Source organism: Oncorhynchus gorbuscha, linkage group LG10 (genome assembly GCF_021184085.1).
Source record: "Oncorhynchus gorbuscha isolate QuinsamMale2020 ecotype Even-year linkage group LG10, OgorEven_v1.0, whole genome shotgun sequence".
NCBI classification, from domain to species: domain Eukaryota; kingdom Metazoa; phylum Chordata; class Actinopteri; order Salmoniformes; family Salmonidae; genus Oncorhynchus; species Oncorhynchus gorbuscha.
In genome coordinates this window covers 30,095,475-30,121,848 of record NC_060182.1, presented here as the reverse complement: position 1 = coordinate 30,121,848, position 26,374 = coordinate 30,095,475, and the positions used below count along the sequence as shown (strand labels likewise).

General features: G+C 44.0%; 1 protein-coding gene across 2 annotated transcripts in view; it reads left to right on the top strand.

The window, feature by feature from the left end:
- The window catches only part of LOC124045085 (MICOS complex subunit mic25a-like), a 63,320-nt gene extending 58,706 nt beyond the window's left edge, over nt 1–4,614 (top strand). For both annotated transcript variants that reach the window (XM_046364317.1, XM_046364316.1), the window contains one exon: nt 3,943–4,614. In XM_046364317.1, the coding sequence (XP_046220273.1) occupies nt 3,943–3,966 (24 nt within the window). In that variant the 3' untranslated portion in view covers nt 3,967–4,614. The remainder of the gene's footprint in view (nt 1–3,942) is intronic.
- The last annotated feature ends 21,760 nt before the right edge of the window (nt 4,615–26,374 follow it).

Genomic DNA, 26,374 nt, shown 5'->3' with positions numbered 1-26,374 from the left:
TCTTTTGTCGCTAGGGATTATTCAAACATTTGTGCTGCATGGCCTTTTGAGATTACATTTACTGGCGAGAGAGTGCTGGTTCTCTGTCTCTCCCTCTTCTCTATCTCTCTCTTTCAGTCTCTCCCGGTCTTTTTCTTTTCTCTCACTTTCTCTTTCTTTCTCTCTCTCAGCAGTTCATTTATTCAGCCTCACCTCAAAAGCCCATTAGCTGCTAAGCCCCTTTTTACGACCAGAAAAAGCCAGCTATCCCACGTAGGGTCATCGTAACCACTACTACCATCAAGCTGTCACATACGTTGATGTTTGATGTCGTTACATATTTTATTGTTCACCCGTTTTGTGTGGTTTCTACCACGGTGCAGCAAAGTGGTCTAGTCTTAACAGTGATGCATTAAACATGGTCTTGCTCTAGCTATACCCCTTTCCCTCTTTCTCTCTTTCCCTTTTCAATCCTCCTTCTCTTTTGTTGTTTCGCTGAGTGCTATCGAACAGCACATCTGATCAAGCTGAATCCAAAGCTACCATTTTGGTCAACACAAGGCTTTTCAAACGTCCATCAGTGAGGGATGGGGGACGGAGGGAGGACACAATGGGCTCCAGCGGCGCTGGCTGACCTTTCCAAAGCCTCTCTCCTCTCGCTTCCCCACTCTCTCTCTTTCTCTCTCTAATAGACCAGATAATAGCACAGGTCCATGGCTCACACATTGTGGAGTTGAAAGCCACCTCAAACGCCAAAGAATTGGCACACTTTGGCTTTCTGTAGCGGATTTCACAGAACGCCTGGGCCTGGAGATGGGCTCTGTTTTATCCTGTGGGTGAAAGGCTGTGTGAGGCCCCCAGCTGAGATAAATGTCCAGCCTGCCTGGCCATCTGGGGGGTTCAATTGGCTTTGTTAAACAAAATGGCCAAAACCGCAAACGGCCAGGCTGCCGCTCCACGTCCTCCTGGCCACTTTGGCTCACAGGCCCTCACCTCACAATGCACTCCAATTTCCTCTTTGTACTCTAAAATAATTTCCCCCTTTTAATACAAAAACATTTCCCCCAAAAAAGTTGTTGGGTTGTTGTTTGTGGCATCCTGACTTCCCCACTCAAGGCCAGGTTGACATGTGATGCTCACTTTCATGTCTAGCTTCAAAGCAATTGATCCCTCTCCTCATGAATGCAATCATCAGAAATAATACATGTAAAGTAGTAAATATTTAATAATAAATGGAAAGTAGGGAAACTAAACCTATTGCTGGTGTAGAGTATAGAGTGGCCTGGGGGCTTTGAAAGGGATGCAGCCAGCTTGTTGTGTTGCCATCCGTCAGGAGCTAGGAGAGGCTATCTCTCCACACAGGAAAGCTCTGAGTGAAAACCAGGCACTCGTATCACATCTCAGTAGTTTTTTATTTTTCTTTGCCTGTCTGCCTCCCTCTCTGTGGCAGAGTGGGGGCTATCGCCTGGGAATTCCAATTGCCTGCCAGTCATCAGATAAGACGGATTTCCAATTGAGCTGAGCCTGGGAGAGGGGACCGAGTGCTCAGAGTACGGTCTATGGTCTCCCCCTCTCCTCCTGACTCTCACTCTGCCTCCTCTATACCCCAAAACTATCTGAGCAGAAAACAAATAGTAGTACCACTGCCATGGAGGAATCAGGCTAGTATAAGTAGCCTGTCAGATGGAATGTTGTCACCAGACGTTTGAGATGTGTTCCTTGCCGTAAAAATGGACTGCTTTCTAAAGTAAATGATTCTCAGTGACATACAGTATACATGCACTTACCATAAATTAAGTAGAAAGTTATAAAATAAATTGCTGGACATGTAATATGTTATTTTTAAGTGATATAGATGAAAGACAACGAAGTAGAATCAACAATAATGCTTGTGTACAATTAAGACACTCATCTTCATTCTCTTCCTTACCAGCTGGGTAGATGGCTCTGTCTGGACACAGAACAGCATCAGACAGATTGACATCACTCCCACAGACACTCAGGTCATAGTTCATATGTATATTCCCCTCTGTGTTGACCTCTTGTCACTGTGGTGATTATATAGAGGCCAGAGGTCCAGGGTCAATGTGCTGCTGTCTGACCCCAGTTGTCAGAGCTACCTGCTGAGGAAACCCTCTTAGCTAATCAAGACTGACCCTACAACAGCTCAGAGGCTACTACTGTATACTGTAGCTCCTATTAGAGCTATAGGAGAACTTTTTCCATTTCCATTTGTATGTTTGTAAGTGTGAAACAGTATTGTGCTGACTTTGGGTGGAGTGAGTAAATAGAAATCACCTCCGATAAAGTGAAACAAGTACGCACTAGCAGAGCATCTATTCACACTGGGAACTTTTTGGCTAAGCTCTGCAAGTCTTTCTCTCCCTGACACACAAACACTTACTTTCCCTGCAGGTGGAGGTGTCCCTTACGATGTATTCTGATGGGATGTGTTGTGATCTCGGTCGTGACGAGACACGTATTGATTCTGCTGGGTGTCTCGGGGCATGCTTCTCAGTGTGTACTAACCTCGCACTGCTACCTCCAGCTACAGGTCAATATCCCATCCTGGATTTTGCCTGGCTGGCCTGCCAACGCTCCGAGTATTGTTCCACATGGACCTCAATAACATGCCATTATTCCTGCCCCCTCTGCAGCAGCACTCTGCTCTCCATGCCGTGGCCCTGTAGGTCTGTTGAGGATGCTTTCAAAACTCTGGCCAAATTAATAGATGAGAATGCAGGGAGAGTGCTCTTTAAATCACCTGTTCCCAATTTGTGCACCAAATGTATTTATGGTGATGTCAAAGCCTACAGTACACTCTAGAAATGCTTTTAAAGACTAGTTAGACCATCACCTTGATCAAGCTGAAAATGATTTATTTAGATGTTCTTTTGTCTCTATTCTTTCTCTCTAAATGAACGGACAAACTGTGGATGTACGGTATGTTGCTTTATTGTTGTCAGAGACGGAAAGGACTTCTGTCAGTAATCTGTGAGGACTCTTTATGAAAGTGTCAGTGGTGTTAAGCCGGAGCGACACAGGGGAACCCAAGAGCAGACTCAGATGAGGAAACAGGGATGAATGAACCAAAATATTTATTGTTCACACAGAGAGATGTGGAGTGCAGATCCGGGGAAGCTTGGATGAGTTGCAGAAAAAACAGATGTGAAGACTGAGGTTGGAGTTGGCTGAGTAGAACAGGGTAAACAGGTCCTGAGGGGAATCCAAGGTAGTGGTGGTGAGTAAAATCCAGACTAAGGTGGTTGGGTGGTGAGATGTGGAACAGGAGACAGGAGTCAGAGAGGTAAACTGCAATGAGAGGATAAACGGTGTCAGGCAGGGAAACAGGCACAGCAGAGTAACAGGATCTTGAATAATCATAAATGGCTAGACTCATGAACTGACTGAGCAGTGATTACGACCTGGCAGAGTGGAAGTGGCAGGACTGAGTATTTGTAGAGGTCTTGATTATGGAACGAGTTGCAGCTGGTAGGGATCTGCTCTGACTCCAGCACATCTGTCTCCAACCACACAATCACACAGAGAGGGAGAGGGAGAGAGAGTGTACAGGGAGAGTAACTGCAGGTCAAGAAGACACCGGATGAACAACAGAGGGAGTAGCAGGAGCAGATTTGACAAGTGGTTACGCCCCACCGAGAGAATCACTACAATTGTCTTGACCATAGACATCATTGGTGCTGACCTTTGATTGGTGCTGGTTAGAAGGGAGACTCCTCCCCCTACTCACACCTAGTAGTTCCTAAGAGCATCACAGAGGAATGGAAATCATTGTGCTCGCTTCCCCTACAAGAGTCAAGACCCAAGGGGGTCAGGGGCTTGATAGACATTTTGTTAAGAATTGAGCTGAAGTGAGCCTGAAGACGTGTGTTGTTGTGTTATGTATTGTGTTAAATTGATCTGACATATGGCTGATTAACGTTGTCCTCTCCTTGTTTTCAGAACCTGCTGGTAAACCATGGATGAAGGATGAAGAGCAATGGAGAACAGCAGTGGAAAATACTAAAACTCATGTCCAGGAATAGTTTTACTGAAGCACAAAAATTGGCCGTTCCAAATGTAGCACTCCTTCTTATTTAGGGGCAGCGGGCTGCTTTGGTGTTAGCATCATGTCTTTTATACATTGTTTTAAGCAGACACTATTGTACATTTTTCAGGGTACAATAGATATTTGAAAGAGGACTGACTAACTACAGGTTTTAAGTTCTATATACAGTACCGGTCAAAAGTTTGGACACACCTACTCATTCAAGGGATTTTCTTTATTTTTACTATTTTCTACATTGTAGGATAATAGTGAAGACATCAAAACTATTGTAACGATCTTCATCTGATGAACAGGAAAGATCGGATCAAAACGCAGCGTGGTAAGTGTCCATGTTAATTTAATATCACTGAACACGAAATACAAAATAACCAAGTGAAACACCGAAAATTTAAACAGTCATGAAAGGTGACACAACACAAAACGGGAAACAACTACCCGCAAACACCAGGTGGGAACAGGCTACCTAAGTATGGTTCTCAATCAGAGACAATGAAAGACAGCTGCCTCTGATTGGGAACCATACCAGGCCAAACGCATAGAAAACATAGAAAAACCCCAACTCCAACTCACGCCCCGACCACACATATGGAATCATGTAGTAACCAAAATAGTGTTAAACAAATCAGAATATATTTGAAATTTGAGATTCTTCAATGTAGCCACCCCTTTGCCTTGTTGACAGCATTGCACACTCTTGTCATTCTCTCAACCAGCTTCACGGAGAATGCTTTTCCAACAGTCTTGATGGAGTTCCCACATATGCTGAGCACTTGTTGGCTGCTTTTCCTTCACTCTGGGGTCCAAATCATCCCAAAACCTTCTCAATTGGGTTGAGGTCAGGTGATTGTGGAGGCCAGGTCATCTGATGCAGCCCTCCATCACTCTCCTTATTGGTCAAATAGTCCTTACACAGCCTGGTGGTGTGTTTGGTCATTGTCCTGTTGAAAAACAAATGATGCGCACACCAGATGGGATGGTGTATTGCTGCAGAATGCTGTGGTAGCCATGCTGGTTATTAAGTGTACTCTGAATTCTAAATAAATCACTGACAGTGTCACCTACAAAGCACCCCAACACCATCACACCTCCTCCTCCATGCTTCACGGTGCTTCCCATGCTTCCCAGGAATCCCAGTTAGACAAATGTTTGTTTTGTTCGATAAAGCCCATAATTTATGTCCAAATACCTCCTTTTTGTTCGCGCATTTAGTTCACAAATCCAAATTGACGAGGCGCAGGCACTTAGTCCAGACGAAAAGTCAAAAAAGTTATATTACAGTTCGTAGAAACATGTCAAACGATCTATAGAATCAATCTTTAGTATGTTTTTAACATAAATCTTCAATAATGTTTCAACCGGACAATTCCTTTGTCTTTAGAAATAAAACAGAACGCAGCTCGCTCTCACGGCCACGCGCATGATTTAGCTCATGGCATTCTGCCAGACCTCTTCATCACACAGCTCTTATTCGCCCTCCCCTTCACAGTATAAGCCTGAAACAAGGTTCTAAAGACTGCTGACATCTATTGGAAGCCTTAGGAGGTGCAATCGGACCAAATTTACACTGTATCTTGGATAGGCAAAGACTTGAAATCCTACAAACCTCAGATTTCCCATATTTTAGTAAAGAATAAAGAAAACCCTTGAATGAGTAGGTGTTTCCAAACATTTGACTCGTACTGTATATATACTTTTAAAAATATATTATCAGGCAATCCTGACCATTAATTTATCAGGCTTATATTATATTACTTCATTGATGTCATTAATTAAATAATATCCATATGCTAATGTATGTCTGATTCTTGGTTTGGCTATACCTATAGCTGTACTTGTGACTATATCCATCCACTCACTTTATTTTCTTTGGAAACATAGAAAGAAACACATTTCTTTATAGTAATTCATCCACTGTTCCCTTTTATCCTTAAAGAAAGCATGTAATACCATGAAAGACATGTTGTGTTGTTGGCATGGGGGCAGGAGTGTGGGTAGTAGATAATAACCCTGGTGTCTGTTAGGAGAGACCAGCTCATACAGGTGTTTCAGCTGCCTGGGAGCATGTTATCAAGTCCAGCAGTGATGCTCTGCTCTCTATTCAATTCAAATGAAAAATATCAAGGCAGTTTCATTTTGGTATGAGAGAGATAAGAGGTATGGATAACAAGAAGTGGTGTTACGCCTCACCAGTGGTTTAAACAACTGTGGAAAGTCACACCTCAACCACGGAAGCACCCACCCCAGTTGGCTGTCATCACAAAGATGAAGTGGTGTTTCCTATTGGCCCAATTCATTTAAGCACAACTAAAACACATTGGCAGTTTGAAGTGACTCAAATCCAAATTTGTTGCATATCCGATTCAAATCTGTTCTTTTTCCTGCAGTCTGAACAGGCAGCTAGCACATGGAATCTGATATTTCAATCCGCATTTCAGTCAGATACAAATCTGATTGTGGCTTGCCAAAAAGGGCTCGTTTTGAAATCATCTTGAATCATCTTATCCTTTGAGGCTTTAAAAGTGTTCTTGAACTATGATATTGAACATTCAAAGCAACTGGGAAACGTCCATGGCAGGCAATGTTGTCCCCTTAGCTTGCTACATCACTTCTGAGTGATAGGAAGCAGGAGCACAACCACCAATCAGCCTACACCACTGTGCACACACACGTCATTACCATGACCACTTGCATAGCCATGTCAGCAAATTACTGCTGTCACACAAATCTGATTTAGCCACTTGTAACCTGATGTTTGGACAGTCAGTATTCCAAAACTTTCGAGGCTTTCGAGTAATATTGCCAGGAATAATACCTCTACACTTATACTGCTGGGAGATGAGGCTGTGGCTGGGATTGATTTCAGACCAGGGTGCTGTTCATGTCAAGCCGCGGTGACATAATTTGTAACCTAACATGCAGGGTTTGATAGGTCTAGCACAAGATCGGAGCCTCGATTAACTTTCTGCTATGCATCTCTTATGAGGAGCTGTGTGTGCGTTTGTTCGTGTGTGTCTGTCTGTACAGTGCCTGGCAGGATCCCATTTGCCTTTCATAATAAGGCTCTCTCAGTGAGAGTGCTGTGAGAAGTGACAGGGTAGAGGGACCTCACACAACCCTGTAGAGGAGATGGACAGGATCTAAAGGCCACCACAACCTAGTGACAATGGTAGTAGAGGAGTAGAGGACAGCAATACATGGTGGCCTTCAAACAGATCTGTACTGTATTTCTGTAGAAGCAGAAGCTCTACTGCACACAACCATAGGCCAACAGCAATGCCCACACATGAACCCACACAGCAAAGTGCAGCAATATAAAAAATATAACATTCAACGGAGGGGACACCCTAGGCCCGGTCTATTTCCGAGCTCTCTTGGACTCCCCCACATGTGCCCCTGACATTTGGAGAATGATAACCCTTTGGGCAAACAGTGTGGTGGTGGTGGGCTGGCTTCTCCGCACTGTGTTAGTAGAGGAGCACCATTGGCTAATCCAGTCGTATCGCTGGGGCTCAACTCCGTGGCTGCCAGAATGAGGTGTCCACAGGTTTGATCCGAGCACAGAGGCTAGGCAACACTGGTATATACACACACCCAGCTGACATTTATCCTCAAATACCAGGCTACACAGATCACTCCGGTTCAGTTATTAGCTGCTCTTCTTCCCTCGCTTCGTGTGTAAAGAGGAGAATAATTAGAGCAGTGCAGGTCCGAACGGTCAGATATCAGCTTTATTGCGTTTTTCATTCTGCTCGAGTCATCACAGGGAGGGGCTCAGGTGGCGTAAGTAAGGAACACCATCCCTCATGACCCCCGTGAGCTGGTATACGCACACACACACCCTCTCAATCAACCAAAACTGGAAGAACTGCTGCTACATACTGTACTTATATGATGTTGTATCATTTTATACTCCCTCTCCTTTCTCAATCTCAACTGATCACACAAAGTATGATCAAGAGACACATTCTGACTTTGAATGCTGCTTTGAAAGTTGTAATAGACACAGCTTTGATAAAGTGATAAGGGACTGTTTACAAAACCACGTAAAGGAATTCTAAGAGTATTCCTTTTTAGAGAGTAATTTCATATGAAAATCAGCTTTACAGTACTGAGAGACCACATAACTGGTCTCAACACATGGAAATTCTGCTTTCTAGGAAACGACTGGCGGGCAAACGTAATAAAAGAAATGTCACGGGATGTGGTCACGTAGATGTTTTTGGTATCCACTACTTGAATGCCTTGAACGATGAGCTTCCAGGTACCAGATTGGAAAATGATATCCTTGGCATTCAAATGCGTCTTCTGTTGATCCCATGTCATACCATTTACCACAGGAGATATTACTACAGACATGTTCCATTCAGCCTGCTGAAAGCCTCCTTTCAAATATGATTGAATTTGATTGAATTCACATACACTATATTTACAAAAGTATGTGGACACCCCTTCAAATTAGTGGATTTGGCTATTTCAGTCACACCTGTTGCTGACAGGTGTATACAATTGAGCACACCGCCATGCAATCTCCATAGACAAACATTGGCAGTAAAATTGCCACCGAAGAGCTCAGTGACTTTCAACTTGGCACCATCATAGGATGCCACCTTTCCAACAAGTCAGTTTGTCAAATGTATGCCCTGCTAGAGCTGCCCTGGTCATCTGTAATGGTTGTTATTGTGAAGTGGAAACGTCTAGGAGCAAAAACAGCTCAGCCGCGAAGTGGTAAACCACTCAAGCTCACATAATGGGACTGCCAAGTGCTATAATGCGTAGCGCGTAAAAATCATCTGTCCTCGGTTGCAATATTCACTATCGAGTTCCAAACTGCCTTTGGAATCAAAGTCAGCACAAGAACTGTTCGTTGGGAGCTTCGTGAAATGGGTTTCCATGGCCGAGCAGCTGCACACAAGCCTAAGATCACCATGCATAATTCCAAGCGACGACTGGTGTGGTGTAAAGCCCGCCGCCATTAGACTTTGGAGCGGAGGAAACTTTGGGATGAATTGGAACGCCGACTGAGAGACAGGCCTAATCGCCCAACATCAGTGCCCGACTTCACTAATGCTCTTGTGGCTGAATGGAAGCAAGTCTTTGCAGCAATGTTCCAACATCGAGTGGAAAACCTTCCCAGAAGAGTGGAGGCTGTTATAGCAGCAACGGGGGGGGACCAACTCCTAATTAATGCCCAGGATTTTGGAATGAGATGTTCCACAAGCAGGTGTCCACACACTTTTGGTCATGTAGTGTACTTTTAACACCCACGGATGCATCTCAGGAAGTACAGTTCAGCACTGCGAAGGACGTTTATTTAATATTTTCTATTTTACTTCCCCAGTCAAATAGTCATGCGGTTAAACAAGGGTGTAACAAAGTGTGACTTTCGTGAACAGGCTTGTTTATAACAAAGTTATATATAATTCAAGGGCTACACTTATTAAAGTCATTTGGAAAATGTACTGAATATATTTGATTGAATTTCCTTGCATGCCAACCTGTGATTGTGAAGGAATGGTGTTCGCTGGGGGTGGGGTGTCAGCAGTGTCTCTGCTTGCATTCACAGGTCTACCTAACACCTCCCATCATTCCTCGTAACCCGCTGGCTTCACCTCCTCTCTACCTACATTTAGAATCCATTTAGCATCTCATGCCATAGATCCTCACACCTGAAGAGAAGAGGGTGGAATCATGATACATGAAGCTACAGTATGTAAGGCTCAATGTACAAACAATACAGGACAATTACTTTACCCATGCCAGGCAAATGTTATCGACTGAACATGGACCACCAACTGTCTCGAACACCAAGCCACTCTTCCCTCCCATCGCATGCTGCAGTGTAGCCTAACATCTCTCAGTAGTCTCTAAACAGTGGGCCTCCCTCCTCCCAGGCTGCTCCATAAGCCAGCTCACTGGGAGAGCAGTACTCTGACAATGGTCCTTAATTAGAGCGTGCCTCTGTCTGACAGCCTCTATTCTGCTCCAGCATGTCCTGCTCCACACAACAGCTCTACACAATCCCAGCTACCAGTTCCTCCACAGCTGATTCACTGCTAATTCAATCCACTCCCATTTTAACCCCAGTTGTTAATGCATAGCGGAACCTGTCTTATACTAATTGAATCAGACCCGGATAGTCCTCCTCTCCTCGCCCAGCCCTGATCAGGGATTTCTAAGGAAGAAAGGCAGTGATTGGGTTGAGCGCTGACATTTCTAGAATTACAGGAGTTTCTTATAATCGAGGCTAGAGAGATATCTTATGACTTGGTATGGTTGTGATACCTCCTACAGGTATGTTCAGCCTGCTCTCATAGAATAGACGTAACATAGTAAAAGTAAATATGGGACACTCAAATGAGTAGGATATGTTATTTCTGGTATGGTTACATAAGACAGAAGGTTACTTAAGGCAGAAATGAAATGAAGGTGGGTTGGGTGGTTTGATGGGGTGAATGTCTAGCAACCCAAAGGTTGCTTGCTCCAATCTCATCACGGACAACTTTAGCATTTTATCTCATTAGATACTTTGCAAATACTTACTACTTTTTAGCTACTTTGCAATATTACTTTGCAATATACTACTTGCCATATTAGCTAACCTTACCCCAAATTTAAACCCTTAGCCACCTAGCTCCACAACAAGTTCCACAACATATTGCAAATTTGTAACATATCATATGAATTGTAATTAGTAACGTATCATATTAAATGGGTGATGGCCATCCACAAATTAATACATACCATACGGTGGGAGACAGCTTTACATTTACTATGTTACATCTACCCCTGAGTCCAGGTTGGTATGTTGTAGAGGAGTGTGACAATAAAAACTCATAACTGATTTCCGTGTGCTACATGGTGAACTTTGACTCTCAGCCCCATTCCCTCTCTCTCACGTTCTCTTTCTGCATGGTGGGTGGTTGCAATGCCTCCCCTGTCTGCCCTTTGGCGATACAGCACTCACAGCAGGCCTTGGCACTGTGGCGCTGCACACACTCATTACAGTCAGTCACACTCAGAGGCTCTGCTTCTCTCCCTCACACACCACCTCTCTCATACACACCTGACAATACTTCAGGAGGACAACAGGGGGCACTCCACTTTAAAACCTCAGTTTACCTGTAAGCCAATCTCCTCATCTTAACCTGGGCCCTCAACAATTCATAGAATGAGAGTGATAGGGAAGCCAATTTCAATGTGATAGTAATGTTCATAATTACCCTGTGTTTATAACCAAGTGGGAAGGTGTTATTTACCACATATGACTGGAAACTCTTCCATCATCCCTGAGCTCCAACTTCTCCCACATGTTGACCTCTGACATCACCTACTAAGAAAATGATCTTGATTACAGCATTTTTGGCAGTTAAATTTAATAACAAAACATAATCTATTAAAAGCAATCTATTAACAGGTTTTTGAACACTGTAATTAGTTTACAATTACAGCATGATAGCTAGTTTATGGTTGACGCCGTTTTTCAACAAAGCACGTGAATGTGACCAACTAGTATTTTAAATCCAATCAAAATTGCATGTGTCACATGCATCGAATACAATGGGTGTAGACTTCACCATGAAATGCCTGCATACCAGCCCTTCTTAACAATGCAGAGTAAAAAATAAAATAAAATACAGTACCAGTCTAAAGTTTGGACACACCTACTCATTAAAGTTTTTTAATATATTTTTTTACTATTTTCTACATTGTAGAATAATAGTAAAGACATCAAAATTATGAAATAACACATATGGAATCATGTAGTAACCAAAAAAGTGTTACACGCTTAAACAGATTCTTCAAAGTAAAAAACAGAAATACCTTATTTACATAAGTTTTCAGACCCTTTGCTATAAAATTGAGCTCAGGTGCATCCTGTTTCCAGTGATCATCCTTAAGATGTTTCTACAAATTGATGGATTCCAACTGTGGTAAATTCAATTGATTGGACATGATTTTGAAAGGCACACACCTGTCTATATAGGGTCCCACGGCTGACAGTGCATGTCAGAGCTATAAACCAAGCCATGAGGACGAAGGAATTGTCCGTAGAGCTCGGAGACAGTGTCGAGGCACAGATCTGGGGAAGGGTACCAAAACATTTCTGCAGCATTGGTCCCCAAGAACATAGTGGCCTCTATCATTTAAATGAAAGAAGTTTGGAACCATTAAGACTCTTCCTAGAGCTGGCCGTCCGGCAGAAATGAGCAATAGGGGGAGAAGGGCCTTGGTCAGGGAGTTGACCAAGAACCCGATGGTCACTCTGACAGTCCAATCAGGACTCTGTGGTAGAGTAGCCAGATGGAAGCCACTCCCCAGTAAAAGGCACTTGACCTCCTGCTTGGAGTTTGCCAAAAGGCACCTAAAGGACTCTCAGAACACAAGATTTTGGGGCGAAGGTTCAGATTGGGACAAAGGTTCACCTTCCAACAGGACATAGAGGACAGAGAGATCCTTGAAAAACCTGCTACAGAGCACTCAGGATCTCAGACTGGGGCCAAGGTTCACTTTTCAAAAGGGCAACGACCCTAAGCACACAGCCAAGACAACACAGGAGTATCTTTGGGACAAGTCTGAATGTCCTTGAGTGGCCCAGCCAGAGCCCGGACTTGAACCTGATCGAACATCTCTGGAGACACCTGAAAACAGCTGTGCAGTGACACTCCCCATCCAAACTGACAGAGCTTGAGAGGATCTGCAGAGAAGAATGGGAGAAACTCCACAAATACAGGTGTACCAAGCTTGTAGCGTCATACCCAAGAAGACACAAGGCTGTAATCACTGCCAAAGGCGCTTCAACAAAGTACTGAGTAAAGGGTCTGAATACTTATAAATGTGATATTAAACTTTTATAAACAGATCTAAAAACCTGTATTGTGTGTATTGTGTTCTTTGTTGTCTATTTTAGAATAAAGCTGTAAAGTAACAAAATGTGGAAATAGTCAAGGGGTATAAATACTTTTCAAATTCGCTGTATATGTTAGTAACACAAGAGGAATTAAATACACAAAAATGAAGTAACACTACATGACCAAAAGTATGTGGACACCTGCTCATCGAACATCTCATTCCAAAATCATGGGCATTAATATGGAGTTGGCCCCCCATTTTTGCTAAAACAGCCTTTGCTCTTCTGGGAAGGCTTTCCACTAGATGTTGGAACATTGCTACTGGGACTTGCTTCCATTCAGCCGCAAGAGTATTAGTGAGGTTGGGTACTGATTTTGGGCAATTAGGCCTGGCTCGCAGTCAGCGTTCTAATTCCAATTCAACAATTTCTGTATGGACCTCGCTTTGTGAACAGGGGCATTGTCATGCTGAAATAGGAAAGGGCTTTCCCAGTACCAATCAATGTGCAGGGGTACGAGGTCTTTGAGGTAGATATGTACATAAATGCAGGGTAAAGTGACAAGGCATCAGAATAGAAAATAAGAAGAATCACAACTGGTCATTTCCACCTTGCCATTTGGATAAGAAAACATCAATAGTCACCAGCATGCCCTCATGAAGGGGTTTTATTGTACAGTGTAAGTTGACTGTGTACATTATATGATGACAAAACACACCCAAATGAGTTGTCTGTATATTATTGCCATTACTGTGATTGTCATTCCACTCTTGTACTGGTTATTTATATCATTCTCTTCTGTATGATATTAACTGCCAGTATGGCTGGTCTTCTTGTCCCTGTCTGTGTAGGCCTGAGAGACAGTGAGTGCATCCTCTTGTCCGGTCGTCCCCAGGGGAAATCGGCTCACAGAACGGAGAGCGTTTTTATCACCTCCTCCATCAGATTAGACAGACGAGTGACATCTATTAGACTGACCTGGTCGCTGCCAAGCTTAGATGTACTGCTAAAGACTTCTCTACCTTGTGATATTACACGTTCAGATAAAAGAGTTCCACATCCCTGTAATGTCATTAGACCTGTGGAACGCGTACAGAGGGAGGAGAGGAGAGGAACGACTGGCCTGTTTAACCCAGGCATCAACTTTAGAGAGAGTGCACAACTTAATCCCTCTAGGAAGCAGGATTAGACCACAGTCTTCCTCTTATCGCTCCTCTTTTTTCTCCGGGCCACATTGTCATTTCCCTTTTCCTCCCTTTCTTCCCCCCATAATGCTCCCTACCAAGTGGCTTTAGTGGTCCATCATTGTGGATTTTGTTTTTCCCTTTGTCGTGATAGTTCCTGTTCCAGCAGCGGGGAGCATGGATTCACTGGCACTTACTGAGAGTTGCCACTTCCCACCCCTCTGGTCATGTCTATAAGAGGAAAATGATCCATGTTAATACAAGTGATATTTGTTGTTGTTAATTACTACTGTCTGCCACTACACAAAATTATGCAATTAACTTGTGAAGCTCTTCAGTAACAAAGCGCTTGCACAATTGGCCATATAATCCAGTTATTCATACATTTTTGTGATGTTTTGCTTTATTTTTAACACAAAAACAGGTGGTTTGTCAGCAGCTTGTCAAATCAAACTAGATAATGACATGGAGTTCTGCATGGACATTCGAATAGAGGGGGAGGTCTGCTAAGCTAACATATGGAATTGTTTTAGGATGGTCATACCAAGGATCATTTAGCTAATGGATTTTGAATTTTAGGACCCCATAAGGTATAAAACATTTTTTAAAGATTAAATGTTGAATTTGGCCTTTCTGCTATTAGCCCATAGAAATGCATTGAATAACAGCTTCATACATGGATAAACAGATAATAAAAACTATTTATATTTTTTGGGACACGTGTTTAACCCCATATTTTAGAGTCTAAACCATCTCCACACAGTGCATTTGGTTTAGAGTCTAAACCATCTCCACACAGTGCATTTGGTTTAGAGTCTAAACCATCTCCACACAGTGCATTTGGTTTAGAGTCTAAACCATCTCCACACAGTGCATTTGGTTTAGAGTCTAAACCATCTCCACACAGTGCATTTGGTTTAGAGTCTAAACCATCTCCACACAGTGCATTTGGAAAGTATTCAGACTCCTTGACTTTTTTCACATTTTGTTAAATTGCAGCTATATTCTAAAATTGATTAAATTGTTGTTTGTTCTCAATCTACACACAATATCCCATAATGACAAAGAAAAAACAGGTTAGTAGACATTTTTGCAAATACACTACAAAAAAAACGGAAATATCACATTTACATAAGTATTCAGACCCTTTTTTGAAGCACCTTTGGCAGCGATTAACAGCCTTGATTATTCTTGGGTATGGCGCTACAAGCTTGACACACATGTATTTGGGGAGTTTCTCCCATTCTTCTCTGCATATCCCCTCAAGCTATGCCAGGTTGGATGGGGAGTGTCGCTGCAATGCTATTTCAGGTCTCTCCAGAGATGTTCAAATCAGGTTCAAGTCCGGGCTCTGGCTGGGCCACTCAAGGACATTCAGAGACTTGTCTTGAAGCCATCCCTGCGTTGCCTTGGCTGTGTGCTTAGGGTCGTTGTCCTGTTGGAAGGTGAACCTTCGCCCCAACCTGAGGTCCTGAGCTCTCTGGAGCAGGTTCTCATCAAGGATCTCTCTGTACTTTGCTCCGTTCATCTTTCCCTCGAGCCACTCTACCATAAAGGCCTGATTGGTGGAGCGCTGCAGAGATGGTTATCCTTCTGGAAGCTTATTGAGATTTGTTTTAAATCATTAGGGAGGTTAATTCAACGAAAGCAATGTCTAATGGAAACGGCAGATATTGGAGACATTTTCTAAAGATCAACAACATTTGTATCTGTTTGACAGGGGTGGATTTTCCTTTTTGACCCAGTGACAAAGTCCAGAGAGATATGAGACCAGGGATGCCCAGGGACCGGTAGTGGCTGAAGAAGGCCAGAAGGAGCTTGCTGTGGAATCTTGTTCTCGGCACACACTGTGCACAAGGCGCCGAAGGCAGAGACATCAGGAACCATTGTGGGCCACCAGAAACGTTGTCGAATGGCTGTACTGCTCTGTTCCAGCCAGTGCCTCCACTCTTCCAACGCCATCTTGACCGCTAGGAGTTCTCGGTTGCCTGCATTGTAGTTCTTCTCTGCAGGATTGAGACGATGGGACAGGAAGGCACAGGGATGAAGCTTTTGGTCCTGGGCAGATTGCTGGGACAGGATGTCCCCCCACTCTAAAGTCACAAGCATCAGCCTCTACCACAAATTGACCGGACGGGTCCGGATGGATGAGGATGGGTGCTGTGGTGAACTGATGCTTCAGGTCCACAAAGGCTCTGTCGACAGCTGGAGACCATGGGAACGGTACTTTGGGAGAGGTGAGTGCAGAGAGGGGGGCCACCAGGGTGCTGTAACCGCAAATGAAACAGTGGTAGAAGTTAGCAAAACCCAGGAAACGCTGCAACTGCATCCTGGATGTTGGTTGAGGCCAATTCACCTCTGCTTTCACCTTTCCAGGATCCATCTGGTCATTTCCCTCAGTGATGACATATCACAGGAAAGAGATTGTAGAGTGGTAGAGCTCACACTTCTCGGCTTTCACAAACAATTGGTTCTCCAGGAGGCGCTGAAGGACCTGTCTGACACGAAGAACATGTTCTTGGGCAGACCGAGAAAAAACAGGATGTTGTCAAGGTAGACGAACTGAAAACTCTTTAGCATGTCCCGGAACACATTGTTTACCAAAGCCTGGAAGACAATGGTGAGTCCAAATGGCATGACTTGGTACTCATAATGTCCGCTGGCTATGTTGAAGACTGTCTTCCACTCATCTCCTTCGCGTATCCGAACCAGGTGGTAGGTATTCAGCTTGGAAAAAATGGTGGCCCCCTGGAGAGGTTCAAAAGCCGAGGAGAGGATTGGTAGGGTAGTCAATGCACGGATGCCGGGTCTTGTCCTTCTTCTCCAGAAAGAAAAACCCTGCCCCGGCAGGAGATGCAGATGGACGGAGGGCACAAGTAGCAAGAGACTCCTCTATGTATTCTTCCATGGCCTTGGTCTTCGGCACAAATAGAGAATATAGCCTACCATGAGGTGATGTGGTGCCTGGGAGGAGATCAATGGCACAATCTTAAGGAAGGTGCAGGGGAAGAGAAGTAGCTCGTGCCTTGATGAAGACTTCCAGGAGGTTGTGGTACTCTGTGGGGACAGCAGAGAAATCCGAGACTTGACTTAAGCCTGAGGAGGCCATCTCGGGGAAGGCTGCGCTGCTTTGAGGCAATGGGAATGGCAGAACGGACTCCAACCCAGGGTTGAACTTGTGGTCCAGTCAACAACGTGGTGCATTTCTTGAGCCAAGAAATCCCAAAACAGGAACATGGGGAGACTCAATGAGGAGAAGCTGTATAGCCTCACTGTGATTTCCTGAAACCCGCAAATTAACAGGAACGTTGCTATGGGTAACTCTACCAATGGAGCGGACGTCCAGTTTTCTAGTGTCCATGGGAACAGAGAGGAGTTATTTTGTCCCACCACCCGCCAACCCCTCTTTTACGCTACTGCTACTCTCTGTTCATCATATATGCATAGTCACTTTAACCATACCCACATGTACATACTACCTCAATAAGCCTGATTAACCGATGTCTGTATATAGCCTTGCTACTCTTATTTTCAAATGTCTTTTTACTGTTGTTTTATTTCTTTACTTACCTACACACACACACACACACACACACACATACTTTTTTTCTCCGCACCATTGGTTAGAGCCTGTAAGTAAGCATTTCACTGTAAGGTCTACATATGTTGTTTCGGCGCACCTGACACATCAACTCTGATTTGATTTGATTTGAGTGGGGATACCTAATTCAGAAACTAGTGTAGCGTCCATAAAACTCTTATCTGCCCCAGAGTCAATGAGGATCCGGAGATATATAGACTGATCTCCCCACAGCAGAATCACAAAAAAGGAGGTTGATGGGATTTCGAGGATTCCCAGTCTGACTCACCAGAGCACTTGTACCCACTACAGAAATAGGTGTCTTAACCAGGTGGCTATATAATGTCCCGCAGCCCCACAATACAGACAACTGTTGGAACTTAGCCTATGTGAACGGTCCCTAGGCAATAATCTAGCTCTGAGTCGAGGTCCACACGGTAATTCCCGAGCAGCTAGCTCATTTTTTACCACCTCAGATAATCAGAGAAGAAAGGTATCGAAAAGAGACTTCGGATTCCAGGCACTCTCGGCGGCCAACGTGCAAAAACCAACAGCGTAGTCTGCCACACTACGGGTGTTTTGACGTAATTCAAGAAGTTCTCGGGCCGCCTCTCCCCCGAATACCGGAGAATCGAACACCTTCCTCACCTCTGCCATAAAATCCTCCAAATGATGACAAATGGAGGATTCTTGCTCCCTTCCCCACATTAGCGTAATAATATACGCTATCTTCGATCGGTCCGAAGGAAATGAAGATGGCCGTAGCTCAAAATTAAGAGATCACGGAGAAAGAAAACCCCAGCAGGTAGCAGGATCCCCAGAATATTGCTCCGGAGGAGGTAAGTGGGGTTCTCGGGGGGCCGGAGTAGGCTGTACAAACTCACCACTAACAGGAAAAAAGTTACTGGGTGGTTGGCGGTTCTCAGAGGTGGCAGGCTGCCTATGAGCTAACTCCCTGACTTGCTCCGTAATAGCCTTAAATCCTTGACCGTGGGATTCCGTCAGGGAACAAAGCCCTTCTAAAAGGTCCTGTAGAAGCTCCTCATGCCTCCCAATGGTGGCTCCCTGCAGGGAGACAGCTTGGCGGAGATGGTCCAAGTCTGCTGAGTCTGTCGTGGCCCGTTCGTACTATAAAGGCACAAGGTGAGACCCAGATGCAGACACGGGAGGCAGATGGTTTGAGTCTTTGATATTTATTGATCAATCTAAAAGGTGTAGGCAAGAGAATGGTTGTGGACAGGCAGAAGGTCAAAACCTGTTCAGAGTCCAGAAGGTACAGAGTGGCAGGCTGGCTCAAGGTCAGGGCAGGCAGAATGGTCCACCGGGCACAGCCAGAGGAGGACTGGCCACCCCTCATAGCCTGGTTCCTCTCTAGATTTCTACCTAGGTTCCTGCCTTTCAGGGAGTTTTTCTTAGCCATCGTGCTTCTACACCTGCATTACTTGCTGTTTGGGGTTTTAGGCTGGGTTTCTGTACAGCACTTTGTGACATCAGCTGATGTAAGAAGGGCTTTATAAATACATTTGATTTGATTTGAATGGTCAGGCAGGCGAGTACGGAGTCCAGAAAACAGGAAGGGTGGTCTAGCAAAAAGAGAATCGAAGCAAAGACATACAAGACGAACTGGCACAGAGAGACGGGAAACACAGGGATAAATACACCAGGGAAAATAAGTGACACCTCGAGGGGGTGGAGACAATCACAAGGACAGTTGAAACAGATCAGGGTGTGACAGTTTTCAGAATAAATTATGATCGCCATATACTATAACTATAACTATCTGTATTGTTGTCTATCACTTGTTTTCTTTGGTGCAAAAATAATAATAAAATAAGTAAATAAGCATCCACTCCACACTTCATTCTAAACGGCTACTGCTTACAAAATAACATTTCAACTATAACATTTATGTTTCTTTGCAGGACAATAATTTTCCTGACTTCAAAGACTGCCTGAATTGCCTTGCTTTGCTTTTCTGTTTGGCTGGCAAGTTTGGCTATACAATTATTTCAGATCTACAGGAGTGCACATTTCACAACGGCACGGGCCGTGGCGATACATTGGCACATGAGAATTATTAGAATATGGCAAATATTAGTAAATTATTGCATTCTAAAATATTAGTCAATTATTTAATTCTATCCATGCTGGCTTTCGCGGGCTACCTGAGACACGAAACAGATAGGTGACAGGGCATATAGGCTGTCACCAATCATTTATTAATGCCCGTGTAACAGTGTTCGTTGGTGGAAGAAGGAGTAGACCAAAACGCTGCGTGGTAAGTGTTCATGTTGGAAATTTAATCAAAACTGAACACTAAACAAAATAACAACAAGGAATAACGAGAAGGTGATACACACAAAACAGAAAACAACTACCCACAACTCAAGGGCCAAACCAGGCTGCCTAAGTATGGTTCTCAATCAGAGACAACAATTGACAGCTGCCTCTGATTGGGAACCATACCAGGCCAAACACATAGAAATACAAACATAGAACAAAACATAGAATGCCCACCCCAAACGGCCTGACCAACCTAAAACAGAGACATACAAAAGGAACTAAGGTCAGGACATGACAGCCCAAATTGCTTAAATGCCAATCAGATCTTTCAGATTTATACATCCAGTGAAACATCTGGCTCAATGTTCTATCTGTGATCCAGTTACAGAATATGTCACCTGGTTTGCAAATTGCAAAGCACATGCGTCTCAGATGGTATTTTTACGACGTGTTCCAGGGCGTCAGTGTGCTACGCACTTACCAGTTGGTGCACTACCTCTGGTCCAGGGCGTTATATTAGTGTATTAGTATCGTAATGGTCTAAGGTCACTGTGTTGTTGTTGATTCTTTCTGGTGTGTTAAGTTGTGAATGACCAGTGGACGTTTTGTTAGCATGGAGAGACCAGATGAGTAAATTGGGTTAAGGAACAGAAGGAGGGTATTGGAGAAAGGCCATCGGTGTGTGTTCTGCAAGCAGTACAGCGGATGCAGGTGAGACATGAGCGTGGTGAATGGATAGACGTGGTTATGGACAGCGAGGAAGAAGGTGGAAGAGCTGAGTGCGGTGGGAAGATGTGTGTTGAGGAAGAATGGCACCATGTACAAACTGTATTCTGCTGTCTCTGATGGCTCAAAAACTAAACCTGATGAGAGACAGAGGATGACTTACCTGTGGTGGCAGGTGTGGTGAAGACCTCAGAGTCTGAGCTTCGCCCTGATGGTCAAGGCTGATTCGGGCCCAGTGAGAGTGACATTTTTGCAGAAAGTGGATCCCTGCCTTTTGGCTGATCCATAGGCTGGATAGAAAATAAGTTGGGTACTGTATAATCGGTGACTGTAGCTTGAAGTGGACCTGTGACGTGCTTTGCTCTCTGGAGCAGGGCACCTTTAAAAGGAGTGAAACCAACTGAAATGGAAGGTTCCCTGTGCCTGTGAAGCCCTCCGTTAGGTGCAACGCGACCCGGTGGCGAGTGTGGTGAATCGGAGAAGACACTGTCTGTCCTCTTGAGTTTTCACCTGATAAAGTCATATCAGAATATGTCACTTATCCTATGAGAGCTTTTGTGCCGAACCCACTAATGTGTTTCCGATGCCAAGCTTATGTTGCAGCAGTGTGTAGGAGGGAGATTCCCAGATGTGAGAAGTGTGCAGGAAGGCATGGGACAAAGGAAAGTGTAGTATCGGTGGAAAAACTGTGTGTGTCAATTGTGGGGGTGCCCATGTTGCTGGGGATCAGAAGTGGCCTGTGCGAGAGAGACAGGTTGAGGTTGCCAGGGCAACAGAAGGTGTCATATGCTGAGGCAGTGAAGAGAGTAGAGGATGATGGGTCAAGGATGAGTAATAGGCCAATAAAGAGTGATATGAATTTGTGCTTCAGTAAGGTTGGCTTCTTCGCATTCGTTGCCATGGTTATCAACTCTACCGCAGAAATGGAACGCAAATCAAAGAAAATATATTTTGTGGAGGCAGCTGCAGAGAAGTACTTGGCTGTACAAGGTTTTACTGCAAAAGAGTTACAAGGTGTGTTGAACGTAAGGGTCCCGTCCTCCCAGACCGTCAGCCTGGTGTAGGATCAGTTAGGATACAAGTAGTAGAATGGGATGTGGATTTTTATTTGAATGCAATAGTAGTATTTAGGTGTAGGTTTAGTTGGTGGTGCAAATGTTTTAGTTTCCCCCTTCCTTTTTATTTTTGTATCACAACATTTTACGTGATCGATCACACACTACCACACAGTAGGTGGCGGCATGCACAAGCAAAATGTGATACCAAAGAAGAAGAAGAAGAAGAAGTAGTGGCCGAAATTAGGATAGTAATGATTGTATATATGAAGGGGGAGAGCTAGCTAGCTATGTGTTAATGTTTAACTACGTGTTCATTTAGTTTTGATAACTTTTTGATTCTATGTTAATGCCAAAAAAATCACTACAACCAAGCAACAACTGTTGCTTGTGCTTTAGCTATCACCTTGGTAAATTGGCTACACTGCTATTTACTAGCTATCTAGTGCTGCTACTAGCGGAACTTGATAACACTTTTTACATCATCATCAAAATTCGGTCTGGTTGGCTGATACCCCTAACAGTAAGTTCCTTCTCAACATGTTACAGTACAACATGTTGACCTGCTCATAACTGCAGAGCCTCAAATATAAGACCAACATGCTCTCACATACACTGAATAAAAGATATGTTCCTCAGTAACACATTTAGTACACTATTACAGTAAAACCAGTATTTATACATCTTGCTCAAGGACCTGTGTTTTTGCCATTAATGGTTTGAGGCATGAAGGTACCCACTGACAACGATAGATGGCAGTCTTGTACTCAGAGTGTGCTGCTAATACAAGCAGAGACACTTTTCCACGTATCCTTTGTAGTTGTTATTTCTGCTTTTCAGTTCACATTTTTCAGAGGGCTGCGGTCTTGTCTCAGATCAGATAAAAAATGCACAACACAAGACTTTCAAGTGGAGTGAGTTTCTTCAAGGGATGCTATGAATTATTGCCGATTGTGAGGTAGGTACACAGAAGCATCCATACACCTCCACATTCTCAATATTTGCTGACCATACTGATGTTCACAGGGATGCATCCTCTACCAATTGCAGTCTATCATTAGAACTAGCTCTTAGAAAAAGCCCAATCGGGGACAAAAACTTGAAAGTGGGCACTGTCAGGAAATGCTACTACATATCAATGTAAATTTAGTACATACCAATAACACCTCTGGCATTGTAGCAATCCAACCCCAACCCAGTGGGTACCTCTGGAGTAGAAACAGTGAACCTCACTAGTTGTACAACCATGTGTAGCATGTTGACTGGCCTGCCTGGCCCCTCCCACCTGTTCTTCTCTTTAGTTCGCCAGCCAGCGCCACCTCCATATGAGCTCTCCATAAATCTGTGTCTGTCATGCTCCGCATATGAAATGGAAGTGATGACCACTGTGATTTAGTGCTGCTGGCGCAGGCTCTGGCTGTCTGTTTTAGTAAAGCACAGGGCTCCTCTTTTTATGGCAGATCCACAGTGACATGATTCATGATGTCCTGCCTCAGAGGGGGGCAGTGCATCACAGGATCATAGGCCTGATGCACTGACACACAGGGACATATAACAATAACAATATGATGTATATAAAACAATATGATGCACTCTCACACTCTCATTCCCATACATACACATATGAACTAATTAAGTCATAAAATCCTCATCCATACTATAAATTCTCACATTGTGCAGCTCTTGATATACAGTACATGGTTATGTACAACCCCTGGTGGTTTCTGCACCAGCAGATCACAAACAAAGTCTGAGAGTAGAGGAGAGACGTTAAAAGGAAGGGAGCAAACGGGTCCTCATCTACATATTTCAGCAGAGTGGACCTGCTTCTCCTAAGTGGGAAATGGGGTCATTGTTTGGCCCTGTGTGTGTTCCACAGACAGTGTGACAGAGGGCTGGTCACTCAGAGAGAATGCATTGCCATTCCACATTAAAGTAGTTTTATATAACATCAGGTACACTTCACACTATGGTGAGCTTCATTATAAGCGGACAAATCAAATCAAATCAAATCAAATTTTATTTGTCACATACACATTGAGATGTTTGTGCTTCTAGTTCCGACAATGCAGTGATAACCAACAAGTAATCTACGAGGAAGTCTACGAGGAAGAAAGACTCACCTGTTGATCATATCACCCCCTCTATTTCTCCGTGGCGGGGAGTGGTGTTGTGGTCCTGCAGGTGGTCTGTAGTCCGCTCCACTGCCCCTGTCTATCTCTCCTGGCTTGGCTGGGCCTGCCGGAGCCTGAGACAGGATAGCTATACTCCCAGGTTCCCCAGCTGTGCTACGGAAGGATGAGATTGTACGCAGAGCAGAGCACACCGGTAGAGGAGAGTGAGGAGAATCACAATAACCAGACTAACAGTGCAGCTATAGATTTCTGTCTGTCTCTCTGAGAAGGTTTTTTTTATCATTACTACAAAGATGGTTGTTCGATTGTCGGAGACGGGAAAGGGGCAGGTGTAACACTTTATATGGCTGTAATTACTGTAGTAACAACATTGTATCAACATGTTCTCATCTGAACACATGCATAAACTCACAGAGCCTTTCTAATATCCAGTATGGTCTGGGTGTTGTGACTTGCTCAACTACATTCTCCAGAGACAGGCGGCATGTATGTGTCATCGAGGCATGATGGTATTCTGCCACAGCTGATATTACTCCTCCACATATGTATGACCCACAACCTGCTGAGACACACGGACCTTCCCTGAGTCACTCCCCAGTCATTTCCATCACAATCAGGGAACAGCAGAGCAGGAGGGAATCAGCATCTAATGGAGGGAATGGGTGGGGAGGGGGAGGGATTTACAGCCACCTGCCAACAGTAAACGCTGTATTATTAATACAACCTGGACTCAGGGGTAGACATAGAATAGTAAATGTAAATCTGGGATACTCCAATTAGTATGATATGTTACGTTTTGTTCTTGGTATGTATTAATTTGTGGATGTCCATCCTCCATTTCGTATGATATGTTATGAATTTGCTAAATGTACGATATGTAACGAATTCCAATTTGTTGGCTAGCCACGCTAGGCCAGTGGCTAGGGTTAAGGATTAGGAGTTAGGGTTAGGAGTTAGTTAAAGGGTTAAGGCTTGGGTTCGGGGAAGGGTTAGCTAACATGTACTGTAGTTGCAAAATGCTAAAGTTGTCCATGTTGAGATTCAAACATTCATAATTCTAAATACTTTGGGTTGCTAGACACTCACGTTATACACCTACCCATCCACCTCGGCCAACCACCTTACTTTAGTTTTTGCATTAAGTAACCATCTACCTTATGTAACCATACCAAACATAACACATCATACTAATTTGAGTGTCCCGGATTGACCTTTACTATTTTACATCTAGTCTATGAGACCAGGCTGTAATATTACCCCAGATGCCTTTAAGGCCACATCAGCCACATCCTAGTCCATACAAAATGTGTTTGTTGTGTTTGTTTATTCACTGGCAGTCCGGTCTATACAAATATTTTATCAGAATACATTCAATTAATGTAGCTAGCGAAAGAAGACAGCCTATGTGTCCCAGAGGAAAGGTAAGCTTAGTTGAGCAACCCAAAGCTCAGAATAGAGACCAGTGTTTTCTCGCTGTATTGAAAGAATGCTATTTGGGACTGACCCAGAAACCTAGTTATCCATTTTGACGTATTACAGCCTTCAGTCCAGTTCTGTAAAAGGGGAGGTGGAGTTAACATATGGAAGATCACAACCTGATTGGGCTGAATTGTTCTAATACAGAATCAATTACATGTAGTTTGATAAATACAATTGTTGACACAGTTATCTCCCGTTGCGGTCCATATCCTCTCCCCCCATTAACCCTGCTTTTGTTACTCTATATTAGAGCAATACATAAGTAAATGTTTTGGGGTTTTCAGCCTCTGTAACCCAAATAACTGCACCCATGCTCCCAGTGCTTGCAGCAGTCGCAGCGGTCCACTGGTGCGAGTGCTTCTCGCTTTGAAGAGCCTAATAATGTGAGCACTTGTTTGGCGACGCAGCTGGCGTGTTTGACTTGGCAGGCATGCGTGTGGACAGCCCCAGGGCAGTGATGGGCCCTGCATTACATGGGGCTATTTTCCCAGTCGCACCCCAGTCAGTCTCCTCTCTGACCGAAGCAGAGCTCAGTCCAACTGGTTCATAGTTGGCATGGTGCAGGCAGGGGTCTGAGAAAGATCACCCCTCACTTTGAGTTCAGCATCTGCGACTTTCTCAGAGGCAGATACAGCCAGGAGAGAGCATACGTCTCAGTCAGACGCAGTCTTATATTGTAAAATTATTTGATCTTTTAAAATTCTCACATAGATTTGGTAAAACACACCAGTTTATTTCAATCTTAAACAAAGCACACTGGCCTTTTCCATGTTGAGATAGCATCTAGTGCGAATGAGAGCATTGTTCTACGGTGCTGCTGTGCTGCCTGTCTGAAGGGATTATGATTCTGAAGTTGCTGTGCTCTGTCATTCCTACTGTAACACATGAGTTGGTCAGTGTGTGACGTGTTGTGCCTGTAAGCTTATTAGGAATGGGAATTCACTGACTCCTTTCTTAGGATAAGCCAACTGTAAACACTACTACATGCATGAGCGGCGAGAAGCCTGGACTACATTTGGGATTTAAGGGAAGAAAA